This window comes from Lycorma delicatula, chromosome 8 (genome assembly GCF_047948215.1).
Source record: "Lycorma delicatula isolate Av1 chromosome 8, ASM4794821v1, whole genome shotgun sequence".
Classification (NCBI taxonomy): Eukaryota; Metazoa; Arthropoda; class Insecta; order Hemiptera; family Fulgoridae; genus Lycorma; species Lycorma delicatula.
The window spans coordinates 107,860,757-107,879,085 of record NC_134462.1 but is presented as its reverse complement, the minus strand read 5'-3'; the positions used below and the strand labels follow the sequence as shown (position 1 = coordinate 107,879,085).

The 18,329-nt window shown below is 34.1% G+C and overlaps 1 protein-coding gene across 1 annotated transcript in view; it reads right to left on the bottom strand.

The window, feature by feature from the left end:
- Window positions 1–2,399: 2,399 nt before the first annotated feature.
- The window catches only part of LOC142328943 (putative G-protein coupled receptor Mth-like 6), a 40,951-nt gene continuing 25,021 nt past the window's right edge, over window positions 2,400–18,329 (bottom strand). The window contains exons 3-6 of the mRNA XM_075373132.1: window positions 16,676–16,754; window positions 12,917–13,071; window positions 8,377–8,542; window positions 2,400–3,430 (exon numbers count right to left, since the gene is read on the bottom strand). Of these exons, the coding sequence (XP_075229247.1) occupies window positions 3,103–3,430; window positions 8,377–8,542; window positions 12,917–13,071; window positions 16,676–16,754 (728 nt within the window). The 3' untranslated portion in view covers window positions 2,400–3,102. The remainder of the gene's footprint in view (window positions 3,431–8,376; window positions 8,543–12,916; window positions 13,072–16,675; window positions 16,755–18,329) is intronic.

Below are 18,329 nucleotides of genomic sequence, written 5' to 3'. Positions count from 1 at the left end.
ATTGGTATTATGCTTATGGTGTTGTGCAGTTCTTGATGATGGTGACTCCTACCATCATCAAGAAGAACTGTCATGAAACCTTTCCACTGACATGGAGCAGACTTGAATGTACATCATCGAGGAATCAAGCAAATCAACGTAGTAGCTAACAAAGAATGTCAGCAGACAACACATTCTGCACCTCTCTTCAGCCAACTTTGAGTATTTCAAATAATATATCATTAAAATAACTTATTTTCTATTGAAAATAGTTTATTCATGACAAATCTTTGCACTCCAGTTGCATTGTCATCCACAACGAATATGGATGCCAATTTTGAACTTGCTAGCTTATTGGGAAGTCAGTTAAAAATTGATGGCAAAATTTTGACCATTCCACCACCAACAGAACAGACACAAAGAGGAAGTTAAATAAAAGCATACTAAAAAAAGTTGCAATAGAATATTAAGAAAATATTCATCAGAATTTTTTTGACCTTTCTGTTCATTTTTTATACTTTTATAAATACTAGAATAAAACCAAGCCTACTCCCCGCCACGAAAATGTTACATGGTTTATTTTTCATTACTTATGATTTTGTTAAATGTTTTTGCCAATTGATAACACTCATGAATTTAGCGTACTAACAACAATGAAAAGCTTCAAAATATTGAACATTTTTAGCTGTTTCTTGAGTTGTGAATTTTTAACACAGTTCTAACCTCAATGTTTTCCTTTTTTATTCCCAAAAAATAAATATAATTTTAGATAAATTATTCATATAAAGAAGTATAAATTGTTAGAACGAATGAATCATTTGTGCGTGCGCGCAGTTGCCTGGCGCACCACATGGTCCACTTTGCACCAATAGCAAATAAAATAAAAACATAAGCACATACATCAAACAAACTCACACACCATTCGTTTTTATGGGAAAGGAAAAATGAATCAAAATTTTTTAAACAAAATATTAACTCACAAAAAGAATGTTTATTAAGTTAATGTTTACTTAGTTAACAGTTATGTTTACTATTGTAATTAAATAATCTTAATTAACTCATCAAGAAAGTACTATTAAACAAAAGTCCAAAAGAAGTTAACCAAATTATTAAAATATTCATATATGGCAGTCGTAGAATGTGAACTTTTTTTCGTAAGAAAATAACTCGGTCTAGCATTTGTGGAATTCCACTTCCAGACCTTTTCAGTGCTGTTACGCCACCCATTAGTTTGTTGTATGTACTGTACAACTATATCAGAAACAAAGAGTTTACTTCGTTTAGAAAGTAAGCCATTTTTTAAAGAAATTTTAATTACGTTTCACCATCCTCATCAATAAACAAAATATGGTACTTACGTATTAACACCACCGCAGCTACAACTTTATTTAAAAACAAAGTAGTCAATCGGATTTCGGTGGAAAATGGGTCGATATAGAGTTTAACATACATTCAAAACAGTCTCTTTATTAATTTTAATAAATGGTTATTTATATTTATTTATTTTATAAATATAATTTAACCAAACTTAACCTACACTCGCTAACCTTGACAAATTAACAGTAGTGTTTTGATTATTTAAATGATAAATAATTGCAATAATTATTGAATTTATTAAATAAATACTCAAAATATTACGGTGTTAATTAGTCAAGGTTAGCAAGCGTAGGTTAAGTTTGGTTAAAGTATATTTATAAAATAAATAAATATAAATAGCCATTTATTAAAATTAATAAAGTGACTGTTCATTTTCCACCGAAATCCGATTGACTACTTTGTTTTTAAATAAAGCTGTAGGTGGCGTTAATACGTAAGTACCCAAAATATATACTTAAGAAAAATGCTTATTGTTAATATGTACAATTAACAATCACTGTTTATGAATTTTGTTTTGCTACTCTGCACATTTAAGCTATGGAGTTAATGTTAGCAGCAATTTAAAACCATTAATTTGCATTTTCATTGAGGATGTATGTTATTCATAGAAACACTAATAAAGGTACTAACATTCCTCCAACAAATGAAATTAGTTTTTTCAATAATGCACTTTTGAATGTTAATTTTACCACTTAACAAGATTTTTTGATGGTCGTTTTACATGCCATCATCTAAAGGAATGAAATAATTTAGAACTGTAAACTAAAAACTGTGATTTGAATATAACTGGGAATAATTTTTGGCTTTGAGATTCACTTTTATGTATTACATATGGTAAAAAGAACAAATAACCTTTTTGTCTTAATAATAATAATTTTTTGTATTTATTGTAAAATTAATTCTTTCTGTAGCTGACAAAATGATTACCACTCAGGAATTCATAAAACATTTAACATTGTTGCTATTAAATGAAATTTCAGATATCTTGGATAATTACAATAAGTTGCAATAATTCATAGTGTAAACTTCAATAAATTCGCTTAAGTAAATAGGCAATTCACATTTTGTAAACTTCAGAGTATACTTTGAATTGCAATGCAATCTTTCATATTTTCTTATGAAACCAGTTCATAGATTAACTCTAAAGGATAATTATAATTTTAAAAACATAAATGTGTTGTTCTTGGCAGTAATTTAAGTTTATATTTATTGATACATAGAAAACCATCGCAAGGTAAATGCTTATTATTACAGCAATAAACTTGTACATTTAATTTGAACCGTAACATTTCTTAATGTTAATGCATGCAGGGGATCCTTGTTCCCTTGCTCATGCACAAAGAAACGCCAGCAATCCCTCTTCATCGTACGAAAAGGGGTTTGTTTTCTCTTTGAAAACATATTTCAAATTCAAATTAGTATAACTGAATCATGAACTTGTATTAGGAACTGATATGAGTCAATTAATTAAAATAAAAGAATTATCTCTTAGAAACATAATTTATAGAAGTATACATAATTGCAGACCCTTTAATATATTCAAACAGAACAGTCAGGCTCCTAATTGACCTTGACATATTTGGTTAGTTAAAATACACAAATCACACACATGTAAGTTAAAGGATACCATAAAAAAATGATGTGAAAGTATTCAGTATTAACATAATAATGAAATAAAGCTATTAATATGGCAAGTTTATTTTTATAAAATGTAAATTTTAACAAGCAAGCAAGAAAATTAATTAACTATGTGCTACTTAACTCCAGACTCTGACAACTCTTTTTGAAATTTATATTTTCACTGGATTTTTGCACTGCTAAATTAAAATCTTTAAGCGATGAAGAACTGGTAGTTTTACTAGTTTTAGTGAATGATCCTGATGGAAAAAATTTGTCACGAATGGCTCTGAGGATACGACCTTTACAAATAAATATAATAAACAAAAAGACACCTTCAAATTCATAAAGCACTGATACTGCCTCCATTAACCAGTTCAGTTCAAAAATAAAAACAAATACGTTGGGTATTCGACACATGCCCATAACAAAAAAAAATGTCAAGTATAAATACAACCTGAAACAAAATAATTGCTATTATTATAATGAAAAAAATTATTATTATTATTATTATTACTATTATGGATATATTCAGTGACTGTGGCTAAAGATTTTGTACATCCTCAAACCTGAGTTCTATTAAACAAAGCTTTTGTGAAAATACACCTTGAGTTTTCCAGTCAACTAGACTGCTTTCATGCCTATATCTCTAATATGATTGAGTATGCAAAATCATTTTCTATCCTGGCTACAGTGGAAATTTTATCACCTTTCTGATTTCTCCAATGTTCGTCTTCAAAAATAGTTTAAGTTGCCATCTTTGACATGAAGAAGAACAGCATTCAACTTGCATTATTTCTATTGTTTACTTCATGGTAACCTTCCTGGAAATACTTCTGTCTCTCTTCGAATGCCTATTAACTTTAGAAAATCTCATCAAATCCTTCATACATGTATCAACAGCGACTATTTCCTAATAAACGCACAAAGGAAATTACTAGTAGATTCAATTCAGACATAGATTTCTAGAGATATGAGGAGAAAGAATTTATTAAGAAGTTGCATGGTATCATTAACTAGTAAATTATTTTTCTATAAAAAAGCCTATTTATACATAATGGACTATTTTTATTTTCTCTTTTTAGTCTTTCTGCATACACAGTGTACCATGGCTTTTAGGTGTTCTGTTGTGTCACCTGTTCTTATGTCCCATAGTGATTTCCCAAGCTGACTGGTATTTTATTTCTGTCCACCTATGGTGGTAAGGGGTTCACTAGAAGAGGTAGTGGAAGTATCCCAATATAAAAACAAACTTACATTTTTTTTTTTTTATGTGGGCATCGACTTCTTAGGTCATTAGTGCTAGTCACATTGTTTAAAAAAGAATTAAATCACCAGCAGGATTGTCAGATGTAAAGATGTACCGGATCCCAACATTTTACATAAAATGACAAAGAATAAATATAACGTGAAACATTTTAATAAAATGTACATGCATAATACAGAGGGTAAAGGCCCTAACATTTTCATAAAAACACAAAAATAAAACTAAAATATACCTCTTTCTGAGGTTTACATATATTGTACATTCTTCCAGTAGCTTCTTAACAGTAAGTGGTCTATCCCATTCACTGTAAATTGCTCTTTCTTCACCAGTTAATAGATACAAATGCATTATTCATATGTGACCAGTTCTAAGTCACTTGCTCTCAGTTAGTCAGCTTTGTATTGTTCTTCCACTTCCATGGAGTAGTTTTAATTGCATTTAATTTTGTACTTAAAAGAGCATCTTCGAGGTAAAATACGTTCATACTTCTTAAATCCCTAAGTAAATAGCTCTTCATTATTCTGGCGGTAGACTCTCATATTGTCTTCATAAACAGGCCATTTCCCCAATGATCATGCGATAAGAGGAAAATTCAGGTACCTTCCACCTCTTCAATAGGGAAGCCATATGTGACGTCCACCTATTTGAACATATCCTTTGTCCAACGAAAGTTCATGACTTCTTCCAGTTCTCCAATATCACCTGATTCCAGGACAACTTCTATTTTCTCTCTGATCTCGGCTCTGTTTGACCTTTGTTTATTCTCAAGGTTTTGTCCGCGTTTCATCTGAGTATCACTGCTCTGGCTAAACATCGAGTTTGCTATTTTGTATAAGGAATACATCTTAATTTCTACATCCTTAGCAAATTCTCGTACCCGATAAGCGCAATCTTTGATTTAGCACTTTTTTTAGCACGTTGAGTGTTCACGTTCTTTTTAATATGCTAAATTAACCTTTAATTTCTTGCATCAAATGATCCATATCAATACGATCCGTAAGATCCCCACTGTTGACATCTTCTATTGCATCTATTTTCCTACTGGGGACTCTAGCTTCTGTCACCTTCATCGTATCACTCTCATCATCTTTATCATCTTTGACACCTTTTGCTTTTTCTCATTTCGCTTGAGTTTTATCGCCTTTCTCCTTATCACCTTCCACCGAAGATGGTCCGGGGCCGAAACGTTAGGTCTTCTTGATCTTCGTTGCATCTCCTCACACACTGAGGAACAGGAACGGGTCAAACTTCTAATCGCTTTGAAAGGCTGTTCTGCCATTTTCTCAAAAATGGGTTATAATAAACAAAAATTAACTTCAGATTCTTATTCAGGATCGAAAAAAACTTGAAATCGACACCCCAAACGGTAAATTACGTGGGGCCGGTGTACGGTTGGGTAGGGAAAAATTTTTTTGGGGGGTGTGGGTAATTTGTATGAGTCCAAAAATGTGGTCCGAATTTTTTTTTGGGGGGGGTTTGAGGTCAAGGGTTCAAATGGTCGGGGATGAAGTGAAACGAAAGATGATGATGGGAAAGACTGCTTCTGGGACAAACTAGCCTCCTGCTTTTTTTTAATAGCTCATTGTACCTTTTACTCTGAGGTAATACCGACTGCAGAACTGGGGGAGGGACGGGAACGGCCTTCCGCTCCACCCGCTCTCTAACCTCAGGTGGCTTAGCGACCAACCTCTCATAACCTGTAGCCAGAGCATCAAAAAATGGTTTAACTCTACCTTAGGAGTAACCTTTCTCCAAATATTCGAACCACTAATCTTAGGGTTAACAAGAAACTATCAGCTAATCAAACTTTTCCTCAAACCCTCTCATTAAAGAAATCGAACCGCCGGCCTCCTTGGAGCGAGTAGTAGCGTCTTGGCCTTTCATCTGGAGATCCCGGGTTCGAATCCCGGTCAGGCATCGCATTTTCACACACGCTACAAATCATTCATATCATCCTCTGAAGCAATACCTAAAGGTGGTTCCGAAGATTAAACAAAATAAAAAACCTTTCCAACCATTTTATTAAGCTCATCAATCACTTTTAACAAAGGGCGTTGCGACACCTCAGAAGTCCCCGGTCTAACCTTCCTCTCCTGAGGAGTCATCATAAGTTTTCTCTAGAGAAAATCTTTAGCCGTTATTCTATGCAACTTTGTTTAGGGTGTTTGTCGTTCATTTCAATTTATATTACACCATAACTGTACTGTTACTGGCATGTACGATTGCCAGATCATCGATGTAAACGCGTTTTCTGATTTCTTTTTGGAATGGCTAATTTCAGTTTATTGATGGTAATCGTAAACAAGGTACCGCTCACCGGCGAGCCTTGTGATATGCCACATTTTCCAACTTTTTTCTGACGAGTACTCGTTATAAACCCGTACAGTAAGTACGTAAGTACGAGTTTATAAAACCCGCAAATGTCAAGTAAATAGGCCGGTAACTATTGGAATCAGTAGGATTTTTATCGTTTTTTAGAACTGATAAAATATATGCTTTCTTCCACTGCTGCAGATACATTCCATTCAGCCATACCTTAATATATAATTTTACCAATCCCAAGTTTTGCAGCGGTACTTAGCTTTCTGATCGTGATGTAATATATTTCGTCTACTCCAGATACTGCATTGCCAGTTTTCTCCTACGCTTCCAAATTTCTTCTATTTTAAAGGGTACATTGTATGAAAAATTCAATTTGGTTCCAAAATCTAGGTGACCCTCAAATTCTGTTTTTTTATCTTTGAAGCATTCGCGGTAATTAGTCGCTTTACTAGCTTCTTCAAATAGATTGACCAATAATCAGTAATTTCGTTTGGAGTAACTATTACATCTTCACTTTTTTCCAAACGTCTGCAGCAGTCATATTTCTGCTAACAGATGACAAGTATTGTTGCCAGAATCGTTTTTTTGAATCGTATTGCATACGCCTACTATTTTTTAAAGACAATTAAATTTTCCGATGTTGGACTTTTCCTGAAGCGTTACATGTTTTATATATTTTCCTTCCTATATCTATTTTTCTTTTCTTTTTAACGCTTCACTAATTGCATAATTCCACTACTGAACGGGTAGCTCCTTGAGTTTTCCGGATTTTCTGGGAATATATCTTTATGGCGAATCAAATGCAACATTCGTTATAACGTCATTCATTATAATGATAACTCCAGTTTTTCGAGGAATATCATATCAGCAGTGAAGCTCGTCCAATCCTCTTTATCCAACAACCATCTTTTGGAGAAGGATATAATTTTATTTTACATCAGTAGTAATTTGTACCGGAAAATGATTCACTTCCATGAATGTCTTGTAAAACTTTGAAAGAGTATTTTATTGCAATCGAAGCGATTAGAAAAATTAAATTTATATAGGACACATTGCAATGCTAATCTTTGCATTAAAATAAAGTCATAATTAAAAAAAAAGTTTTCTAACTCTCTTCACCGGAAATCTATTTGATTCGACTCCCAAATAGGGTTGTGTGCATTGAAGTCTTCCATTATTATTATGGGTGGGGGAAGCTGAGTAATTAATCGCATTGTCATCCTTCCAATCAAAATTCGGCAAGTTTATGCGGCGCTTCGTTTTAACGCGACCGCTTGCAGACTTGTATTCATTTCAACCGCTTAAAGTGATTGCTCTAGTCGACGCTAATATGGCTACTCCGCCTTTAACTCTCGTATTTGGCGGTTGATCTCGCCGATAAATCTTATACTTTTTAAGTTGAAATTTTCATCTCGGCGGAAATTAATATTTTGAATCGCCCCTCAAAAACTGGAACATATAGAAAAAATATTAGCCAGAATGTGCTTAAACTACATTACAATATGTTTGTACAGCATATTGTTTCAAAGATTATGAAATTTACTAATACCATCAATGTAATTTGATGAAGTTTGCTACATCGCAATTTCTACTCACAAAAGAGTTGAAATTTACTCAAACCGGACAAAACTAAAAACCAGCTGCTTGACTTAACGGCTGATAATTCTACATGACAAGAAAATAGTTTTGAAGAATTGTTAAAAATTACTTTCAGGATTATTAGAAACCATAATTTCTTCTTCTCGTACTGAAAAGTAATAAAAAAAATTACCACTTTTCGTAATGAAAAAATTATTTTTGATTATTTTTCTTACCCTTCTTTCCTGTTTTTTTCATTGCAGCGGTTTATTCCTGATTGAATTGTTTTAGTTTGTTTCTGCTGTTTAAAAATGTTACAAGTAGTAGAAATAAACATTGCTGAATTCACAATGTTCACAGTAATAAGTATAGATCCATGAATTACAAGAGAATATATTTTTTCTGAAACAAAAAAACGTATTGTAATAATAACATATATATTTTACAAACCATAAATAAAAAACACGCTTATATATATTTTTTAAAATCAGATATAGATGAAAATAGAAGCAAAATCTGGTATATGAGAAGTATAGAAATGTTCCTATTGTTGCAAACTAGATCTCTAACCCCTGTTCAGTTCAACTGCAAAGTCCAAAACGCAGCTAAATCCAGAGTGCAACTAACAAATCTATACCCCCCAAAAAAAGTAGGTCGGTTCTGGGGCAATTTAAGCTAACACGTATGGTGCATCTAACAAAGCTAAAAAGTCCAAATTTGTCACAGAATCGCCATGATGTTCGATGCAATTAACAAGGGATCAAAGTTCAAACTTGTCTTAGAACCGCTGTGCAACTTACAAAGGTATAAAAAACTAAACGATCAAATTAAAAATAAATTTCCGAATGATCAAAATTTCTGGTTGACCAAGAGTGTAGATGATGCTTTTCAATCTATTAAAACTTATCCCGTTGAATTGTGAAAATCGGATGAATGACTGCGGATATATTAAAAAAACACTTCATTGCACCCCCAAAACAGCGCCATCGGGGCATCCCGATGTTACCAATTGATGGGTGGTGAGGAGATCAGAAGATGTGATGTGTCGTCTTAGGAAGTTAGGAATTTTTTTCAAAGCTCTAGGACCCATCGATTTCGATATATTTATAATTTTTATTCAGAAATTTGAATGCGGTCATCGGCTTGGAGTATTTCCCACAATCAGGGTCACTACTGCAGTCGGAATCGTGAACCTAATCAATCCATTTTAAATCCTCTAGTAGATATCAATTTAACGCTTCTAGCAGAGATCTAAAGACCCCCCACTCCACCCGATCTAAACCTCATATCTTATGTAGGTCCTATCTTAGCACAAATTTTACCCCCACCACTAAATCTAAATCTTATAGTTTATGCAGTTCTATTTTAGTACAGATTTTACCCCCACCACTCCACCCGATCTAAATCTATAAATTTATGCAGGTTTGCCAATGTTAGCACATCTCAAGGCCTGTGACGTCAGAGCAATTTTCTCCCGTAGTCGAGGCTTGCGATACTAGCACTAGCGGTTGAGATGTGAATTAGATGAAGATATTAATGTTCCGGCGTGTTAAGTAGAACTAAAGTAAACACTAGTACTGGCGGTTGAGATATGAACAAGATGAAGTCAATAGCGCTGGCAGTGGGTTATAGTGGAACTAAAGTCGCCATCTTAGGTTAAATAATAATTCAAAGATTGACAGCAGTATGAAAAAAAAATAATCGAAATAATAATAGCGCAAAATATGATTTAGGAAATAAACTATGTCAGAGCAGTTGCCGCCTGCAACCGGTGCTCGAGACGTGGTATCTAACCGGCCTCACGAGATAAGGTAATAGAGCGGTGTCTGTCAAGTTGCGCAACACTAAATTGGTACTGGCTAACCCACCGGGTTGGTCTAGTGGTGAACGCGTCTTCCCAAATCAGTTGATTTGGAAGTCGAGAGTTCTAGCGTTTAAGTCCTAGAAAAGTCGGTTATTTTTACACGGATTTGAATACTAGATCCTGGATACCGGTGTTCTTTGGTGGTTGGGATTCAATTAACCACACTTCTCAGGAATGGTTTCAGATAATATTTCGGAGGATGAATGAGGATGATATGTATGAGTGTAAATGAAGTGTAGTCTTGCACATTCTCAGTTCGACCATTTCTGAGATGTGTGGTTAATTGAAACCCAACCACCAAAGAACACCGGTATCCACGATCTAGTATTCAAATCCGTGTAAAAATAACTGGCTTTACTAGGACTTGAACGCTGGAACTCTCGACTTCCAAATCAACTGATTTCAGGAGACGCGTTCACCACTAGACCAACCCGGTGGGTTGTATCAGGCCAGCCTAATGGAGATGATACCGTACGCAAATATTAATAGAGATATAAGTATATAATGATAGTAATAAATTGTTTTACCAAGTTCGCATTTGCGTATTTGGTGGTGATGAAGTGCGGGGACTCTCCAGCCCCTGAGCTAAAAGACCGAGTCCCGGCGGAGCTGTCGCTTCGGGGGTGTCCCCGTTAGAGGCGAAGCACAAAGGACCGGGTCTTGGTTGCTGGGTGATGGAGGCCGGGAACGGCATATCCGGGCCTTGCGTTTCCCTCATCTGGCGGCTAGAGACAAAGGCACCTCCCGGAACCGTGTTCATGCTTAATTTGGGGTCTGGTTTCGGGAGGCAGGAATAAAAAAAAGTTCGCATTGCGAAACCGCTAAAAAGTAAAACCACCAAAGAAGTCAACAAAACTCTTGAACCAATTTTGAAAACAAATAAAACGAAACATTTTCAAACAGATGTGGTAAGGAGTGGTTCAATTTCAGGGTTAAATCATTTATAATCAAGTATAACATTAATCACTTATAAATATTAAACCCATAGTCATAGAAAAGCTTTTGTAGTGGAACGTTTTAACAGAACTCTGGAGAATAAAATGTGATATAAGTATACTGAAAGGGGCAATTACAGATGAATAGATATTTTAGACATAGGCGTGTTCACAGTGGGTGCACACACGCGTTCTCAGAGGGGCGCCGAAATTAGGTACTGCTCTATAGATAAGACATAAAGAAGAAGTGATGGAAATGGGACACGATTGTATTTTTAACAATAGTAAAGGAAAACATTTGTAAGGTCTTAGCTACGAAACTTTCCGAGATGATTGTGCCAAGAACCTTTTGCCAACGTTTAGTTAGCTGAACCATATTTTTATTGATTTAAAGAAGTAGGATAATTTTTTTACTGAAATGTAAAATGCAGTAGTCACAGGTCATGAGAACTATTTTCAGTAGGTTTTTCTTTGCATTTTAAAACAATTACAGATATTTAAAATTTGCCGACCGGCCCCCACCGACAATCGAACTTTTATATTATATTTTTAAAAAGTTATATTAATAAAAAGTTTAAATATATTTATAAATAAATAATGTATTTTAAATTTTATTTTATATCTATTTGATAGCTTGCTTCGATGTCAGACAGTCATCAAAGACTACATTTATGGGGAAAGGCGTTCGCAGACGGCCTCGGAACCCACTCGAAAAAATCCTAGACACACCTATGATTTTAGATGAAATGACCAGAGAATACAATTCATGTCACAGAAGTATATGTTTCACACCAATCATTGTCACATAGAAAATAATGAAGGTGAGATAAAGCATAAATAATGTTTTCTTTACGGAATAAATGTAAAAGTATGAAAAATTAAAGTCGGTGACAAAGTGAGGATAAGTAAGTATAAAACGATATTTGCGGAAGGGTACTTGGCGAACTGAACTAACGAAATGTTCACTATACACCCTGAAAGACACAATGCTGTTACTGTTGCGTATCTATTAGAATACTGTATAGGCGAGATTATAGAAGGAAAATATTATGTCAAAAAATTAAATAAGACAAAGTTCAGTGACCTATTTTTGATAGATAACATTTTAAAATGGAAAGGGAAGAAAATGCTTGTGTGATGGAGGAGTATGATAAGAGTCACGATTTGTGGATAAAGCATAAATAATGTTTTCTTTACGGAATAAATGTAAAAGTATGAAAAATTAAAGTCGGTGACAAAGTGAGGATAAGTAAGTATAAAACGATATTTGCGGAAGGGTACTTGGCGAACTGAACTAACGAAATGTTCACTATACACCCTGAAAGACACAATGCTGTTACTGTTGCGTATCTATTAGAATACTGTATAGGCGAGATTATAGAAGGAAAATATTATGTCAAAAAATTAAATAAGACAAAGTTCAGTGACCTATTTTTGATAGATAACATTTTAAAACGGAAAGGGAAGAAAATGCTTGTGTGATGGAGGAGTATGATAAGAGTCACGATTTGTGGTTTGATAAAACAAAAGTAAAACGGAAGCACATTTATAAAATTTCATGTCAATATAAATGAGGTTCAAGGAACAAAGAGAAAAGAAAAGCTTTCATGAGTAATTTCAATAACTTCATAGTTAACGCTGTCGAGGAAAAATGAAAGAAAGACATTGTAATGACAGCAATAAACCGATTGATTTCAACATAGAATTACGCAGCATAGCAGACTTTTGCAAAAATTAAGATTTATGTTTTAAAACAAGTATATTGCATAACTGATGTAATACTTACATTTCCCTTTCTTCTAGCATCCAAAACGTCTTTCTGCAAGTACACACTTGCAAAATATCATATTTAATATCATATAATTGGTATATATCACATTTTTATAAATTTGCACTACTTATGCTAATTACTCTCTTTTAATACTAAACTAAAATATTTAATACTTGATATTAATTATCTCTTATAAATATACTTACTTTTTTCATTATCAAATTGGGACTTGTAGTAAATATAACTCTTAATTTGATGAAGTACAAAGTAGAGTACAAGTGGTACTCCCCATCCATAAAGAGAATATTTAATAAATTTCACCTTGTCTTCTTTATTGTTTGCAATTTGACCAGATGAACAGCTATCATAAATAAATTTAAAAAAAAAAATTGTTATTTTATAACTTAATAAAACATAATTCATAGTTTCATTATACATTTTATTCTGCATTAGAAATATTAAAACGGTTAATATTTATTAATTATTTTATTCTTATTTTTATTCATTATTTTTGTACATTTTAATTTTTTCTTATTACTGAAAAATATTTAAAAAACTATAAAATACCTTAGATAATAAATTATTAAATAAGATATATTTCTATTCCATTTTAAAGTATGAGTAAATAATGATGATGATAGCTTTGGGTAATGTAATGAATGAACTAAATGATGTAGGGCATGAAATTTGATATATTGGCAATCCTGTAACGGTTTACTGAGGACAACATGTACTGACTTCAAAAAAAAAATTGAATATAATATAAATGATTGTTTAACAAATAATAAAAATCTTTTTATATATAAATGTGTAGATTAATAGAACAAACATTAACTGGAACTAAATCTAGAATAAAATTTATGGGCGAAATCTCAGAACCCTTTGAAATTAAGACGGGAGTGAGACAAGGGATGGACTCTCCCTTCTGCTATTTAACAGACAAAGTGATGAAAGAGTGGGAGGATACACTCAAACAACAAAAATACTGGAAACCGATTTTACTGGGATTCGCGAAATTAAATTTAAGTATCCGTTACCTGGCATTTGCAGACGATTTGGCAATCCTTGCGGAAGACGAACGGACTGCGATAAAACAAATAGAAACACTCAAGGAATGTGCACAAAAAGTGGGACTACAGATTTTGTTTGAAAAAATAGTGTTCATCTGCTAAGGAATAAAAATCCCAAATTTAAACACAAAATATGGAGTAATAAATAAAGTACCTCACTTTAATACCTTGGAAAATTTATTACGCAGAATAGCTCTGAGAAATCAAGTCAATTGGATCGTCTGCAGGTCAGGAAAGCTCAAGGTTTAGTGCAAAATCTCTACAGCAAGAAATCCCTCTCGCACCAAACGAAAATCCGGGATTACAACATAGTTATTAAACCCATAGCATTATATGCCACTGAAATATTGACCTTAAATAGGAAAACCGAAATAGAAGAAATAAAGAAACCGGAAAGGAAGATTATAAGGAAAATATTGGGACCGAGAGTTTGAAATGAAGATGACTTTGAGAACAAACACTTGGTGACCATTTCGTCTGGTATGAGTTTCCATGCAGCTACGATCCACTCACAGAATCGATATAATGAAACTTTCTTCAAACGCCCGGTCGGAATCACTTCCATAGAACTGCATCTCCAGTCTCAATAAAAACATCGCAAATGAACCTTAAATGTTAATGGAAATGTCGAGTGGTTGTAACACGCCAGTCATCGTCCATTCTGGTATCACAATCATGTCACTCTTCTCTTACTGCAACTTCTCCTTCGGTTTCTCTTGCACTCACCAATATTCCAGGCGGTAGCTTCTCCTTAGGTATGGTTTTTACGCTTAAAAATGACGTAAGGTGGGAGATTATGTCCATCGGCAGTGATATCTCTCTTTTTCTGTGTAGCCTCTGAAACCACCGTTAGATATTACTTCAGAGGATGAATGAGGATGATATGTATGAATCTAAATGAAGTGTAGTCTTGTACAGTCTCAGATCGACTATTCCTGAGATGTGTGGTTAATTGAAACCCAACCACCAAAGAACTCCGGTATATCCACGATCTAGTATTCAAATCCGTATAAAAGTGATTTGAATCTCAGAACTTTCGATTTCGAAATCAGCTGATTTGCGTTGACGAATTCACCACTAGACCAACCCGGTGGTTAGCAATGATATCTAGCATAACGGTACATCGATGTTTTTCTGCTTCTAACTTCTTATCGCACTGTTTTTTCACTGCTGTTTCACTTAGTGTAATGAAGAATACGGGAGTTTCCTACACTTCCAATTGCCCCCGTGCTGTAGTTGTATGTCTTTTGTAACTTCAGAACATGTCATTGTAATTCAAACAGTTTCTCCTGGTAGGAGTCGGGAAGTCCCGCCACTTTTGTCCACCGCCGAATCACGAGGTCATTTCGTGCCATAAAGACTTTTGCCCAGCCATAACTGACTTTAAATACACTCTGAGAAATTCCCATACTGTCTGATAATTGACGCACTTCAAACTGTATCATTTCCACGATACAGAAAATCCATCTGCCTGTTTTTTCTTGAGTTTTCCACAGAATGGCTTCTACTTCCGGTTATTTTGCCTTCTTGTCACTAAAAGATTGCTTACTTTGGGATATTTTATCAAGAGAGAGATGTTTTATTCAATCCATATTCGTACATTTTTCTCGTCCACATCGAACTTCCTCCGAGCTTCTCGGTTTCCATTTTCTTGTGCATAACCTACTACTAGAAACTTAAATTTAGAACTATAACTTGCTCTTAGTTTACTGTTTTGAGGGACCAGTCAACTAAAGAAAAAGGAATGCTCTCCACCCTCTTCCCCTTTCACACGTGCGGTATCGTTACCTAGTATGCGGTCGACGCCTTTCAACATTCATCCCTCTATGTGGAGGGAATTATTACGTGAACAGTGCAGATTTTAGGCATTTGCAAGTTGTCAAGTTTCTCAATATTACTACTGTCTGTTTTGATCTCTCAAAAAAATTCTAAAAAAATTATTATTTTTACCTAAAATGATCGTCTCAGAAACCTTGGCTTATACGCACATGCAGCGGCCTACATAGGCGTAAATACTGTAGTTGTTCATGTATTAATGTGTTTGTAGCTCGTGATGCGCCTGATCTTTAGAGATTTAGTTTTAGTTGTTCAACTGGATTGATTTTTGATAATATGTTTGAGTGTTTGTGTGTGTGTGTGTTTTTCAATAGCCAGTCTATTACTAAAGTGACACACGATTTAAGACCGAGACCAGGTCCCTGTGGGGGGGAACGACACAGTTGAGCCCGGTTACCCCCTCCTGGGGATTGGAGGCAGGAATAGAGAGAAAAGATCCAACCGGTGGAGCCGAACTGCCGGTGGGTGGGGCCGAACCTGTCGGTGTGTGGGGTAGAGTTTAAGGACGCTCCCCTGGGCCGAGTTTTACTTAACTGTATACTGCCTCAATAGTACCCCCTCTCACCATAAGGAGCGCTAGCATAACACTGACATACAGCTGCTGTAGTCTTCTATGTTGTAACGTCACAGGTGAGTGATATAATTAAATAAATGAATAATATTTAAAGTGTAAAAAAAGTATTTAAAGTGGCCGCTAGTACCGCCACACCCGCGCGAATGAAATACGATATGCGCGCGCGCTTTAGTTAGAATCATAGAATTAAATAAACAAAAGATATTATATTTAAATAAAATTATAAATATTTTAAATTAAGTTGTGTGTGCAAGCCGTGCATCAGAAGAAAGTCCTACAACTGTATTGTCAGCTTTTTTTAAAATTATCTTTATATCTTAATATTGTGCTTATGAAAAATCAAGTTTATCGACTCGGTAAACAACTATGTAATTTCGTAAAAAGGTAACAAGTAAAAATAATTCTGATATGATTTATAAAACAATGTTAATAAACATGAAACTTAGTTATTAAAATATAATTAATTTACATAATATGAAACTTACCGAAAAACTCTCCAAATTTCATAGCAAATCAGACTCATCCAGAAGTAACTAGCTATTGTACTGTATTTGTGAATATGATCTGGTAAATTAAAAACAATTCATTGTCCTTTTTTTCATCTTACTAAAATTATTATTACTACTACTACTACTACTACTTACTAATATTATTATAGATAAAAGTACATATGTGAATGCGCTACTTTCTGCTAGCTTGATTATTATTAGTGCAATAATTTTGTCATATAAAGCCTAATAGTATTGATGAGGGACATTATATTAGTGTTATAAGTTTAGGTAATCTTTTAAAATTCCCAAGTTAGGAGAAAAAGGTACAGTAGTTCATAGTAAGGCGAGGGAAATCGTATTAAATGTTTACAATTTCTTTTTACAAAACAATGCCGGAACCGGAATAGTGAAGAAAACTGAAGTTCTGAATACGTTTGTTGAAGCGACAAAGGTATCAAAACAAACGGTCCAAATAATTATAGCAGAAGAGAAATCAAATGAAACTGAGAAAACACCGAGGAAAACTGTTTCGCCGAGAAAACGTGTAAATCACCCCAGTACTGTGTACAATTTAGATTCGTTTGACACAGATGCTTTGAGGCGTTTAATAAATAAATTTTATGTAACCGAACAATTCGTTCCTACTGTGCAGAGAATTATGCAGAGAGCCCGCGAAAGTTAAATTAATTTCAAAGGGAGTGAAAGATTTTTAAGGAGAATATTACGTAAAATGAGTTTTACTGTAGATGGGAAATCACAAAAGACAACCGGAAAATAGTGGTAGAACGGCATGACATTAAAATGCAAAGAATGAAATTTCCCTGTTTCGTGAAGAAGGAAGACCGATTGCATACATAGATGAAACCTACATTCATAGTAGTCATGCGATACCAAAATCGTGAGTAAACACAGCAAACCTTCATGAGAAACTGAAAACACCACTATCCAAGGACTCAGTTTTAATAATTGTTCGTGCCGGCTGTAATAAAGGATTCATTAACAATGCTTTACTTTATGTATGAGTCAAATAAGAAAGGAGATTATCACAAATCGATGGATTCCGAGAAGTACACGGAGAATTGTTACTGCAGAAGTGTATCCCCAACTTGCCACCTCGGTCGGTCAATGTACTAGATAACGTGTCACAACGTTCTGCTACAAAAGCAGCCAAATTCTAACTCTTTATATAGCGATATGATAAAATGGCTAGCAGACCAACGAATTAACTATTCTCCTGCTATGACAAACACCGAATTATATGATATAAAATTACACAAAGAAAATAAATAAAAAATTCCAATAAATAATATTTTCGAAAATTGTGGTCACACAGTTCTACGACTGCCACCTTATCACTCTGACTTAAATGCCATTGAAATGATTTGGAGTCAAGTGAAAGGGCAAGTAACTAAGAGAAAACAACTTTTAATATCGTTCTTCAGACGTTCTTCAGTAAGCTGAAGAGAAATTTAATAAAGTGTCTGAAGCCGAGTGGAGCAATGTCTGCAAGCATGTTGTCAACGTTGAAAAAAAAATACATTGAAGATGAACATTTATATGATGTCCATTCATTCAAATTTCAAATTTTCATCGCAAATTTGTGATAAATGTGTATTCAGAATCGGATACTAGCTGTTTAGAATCTACC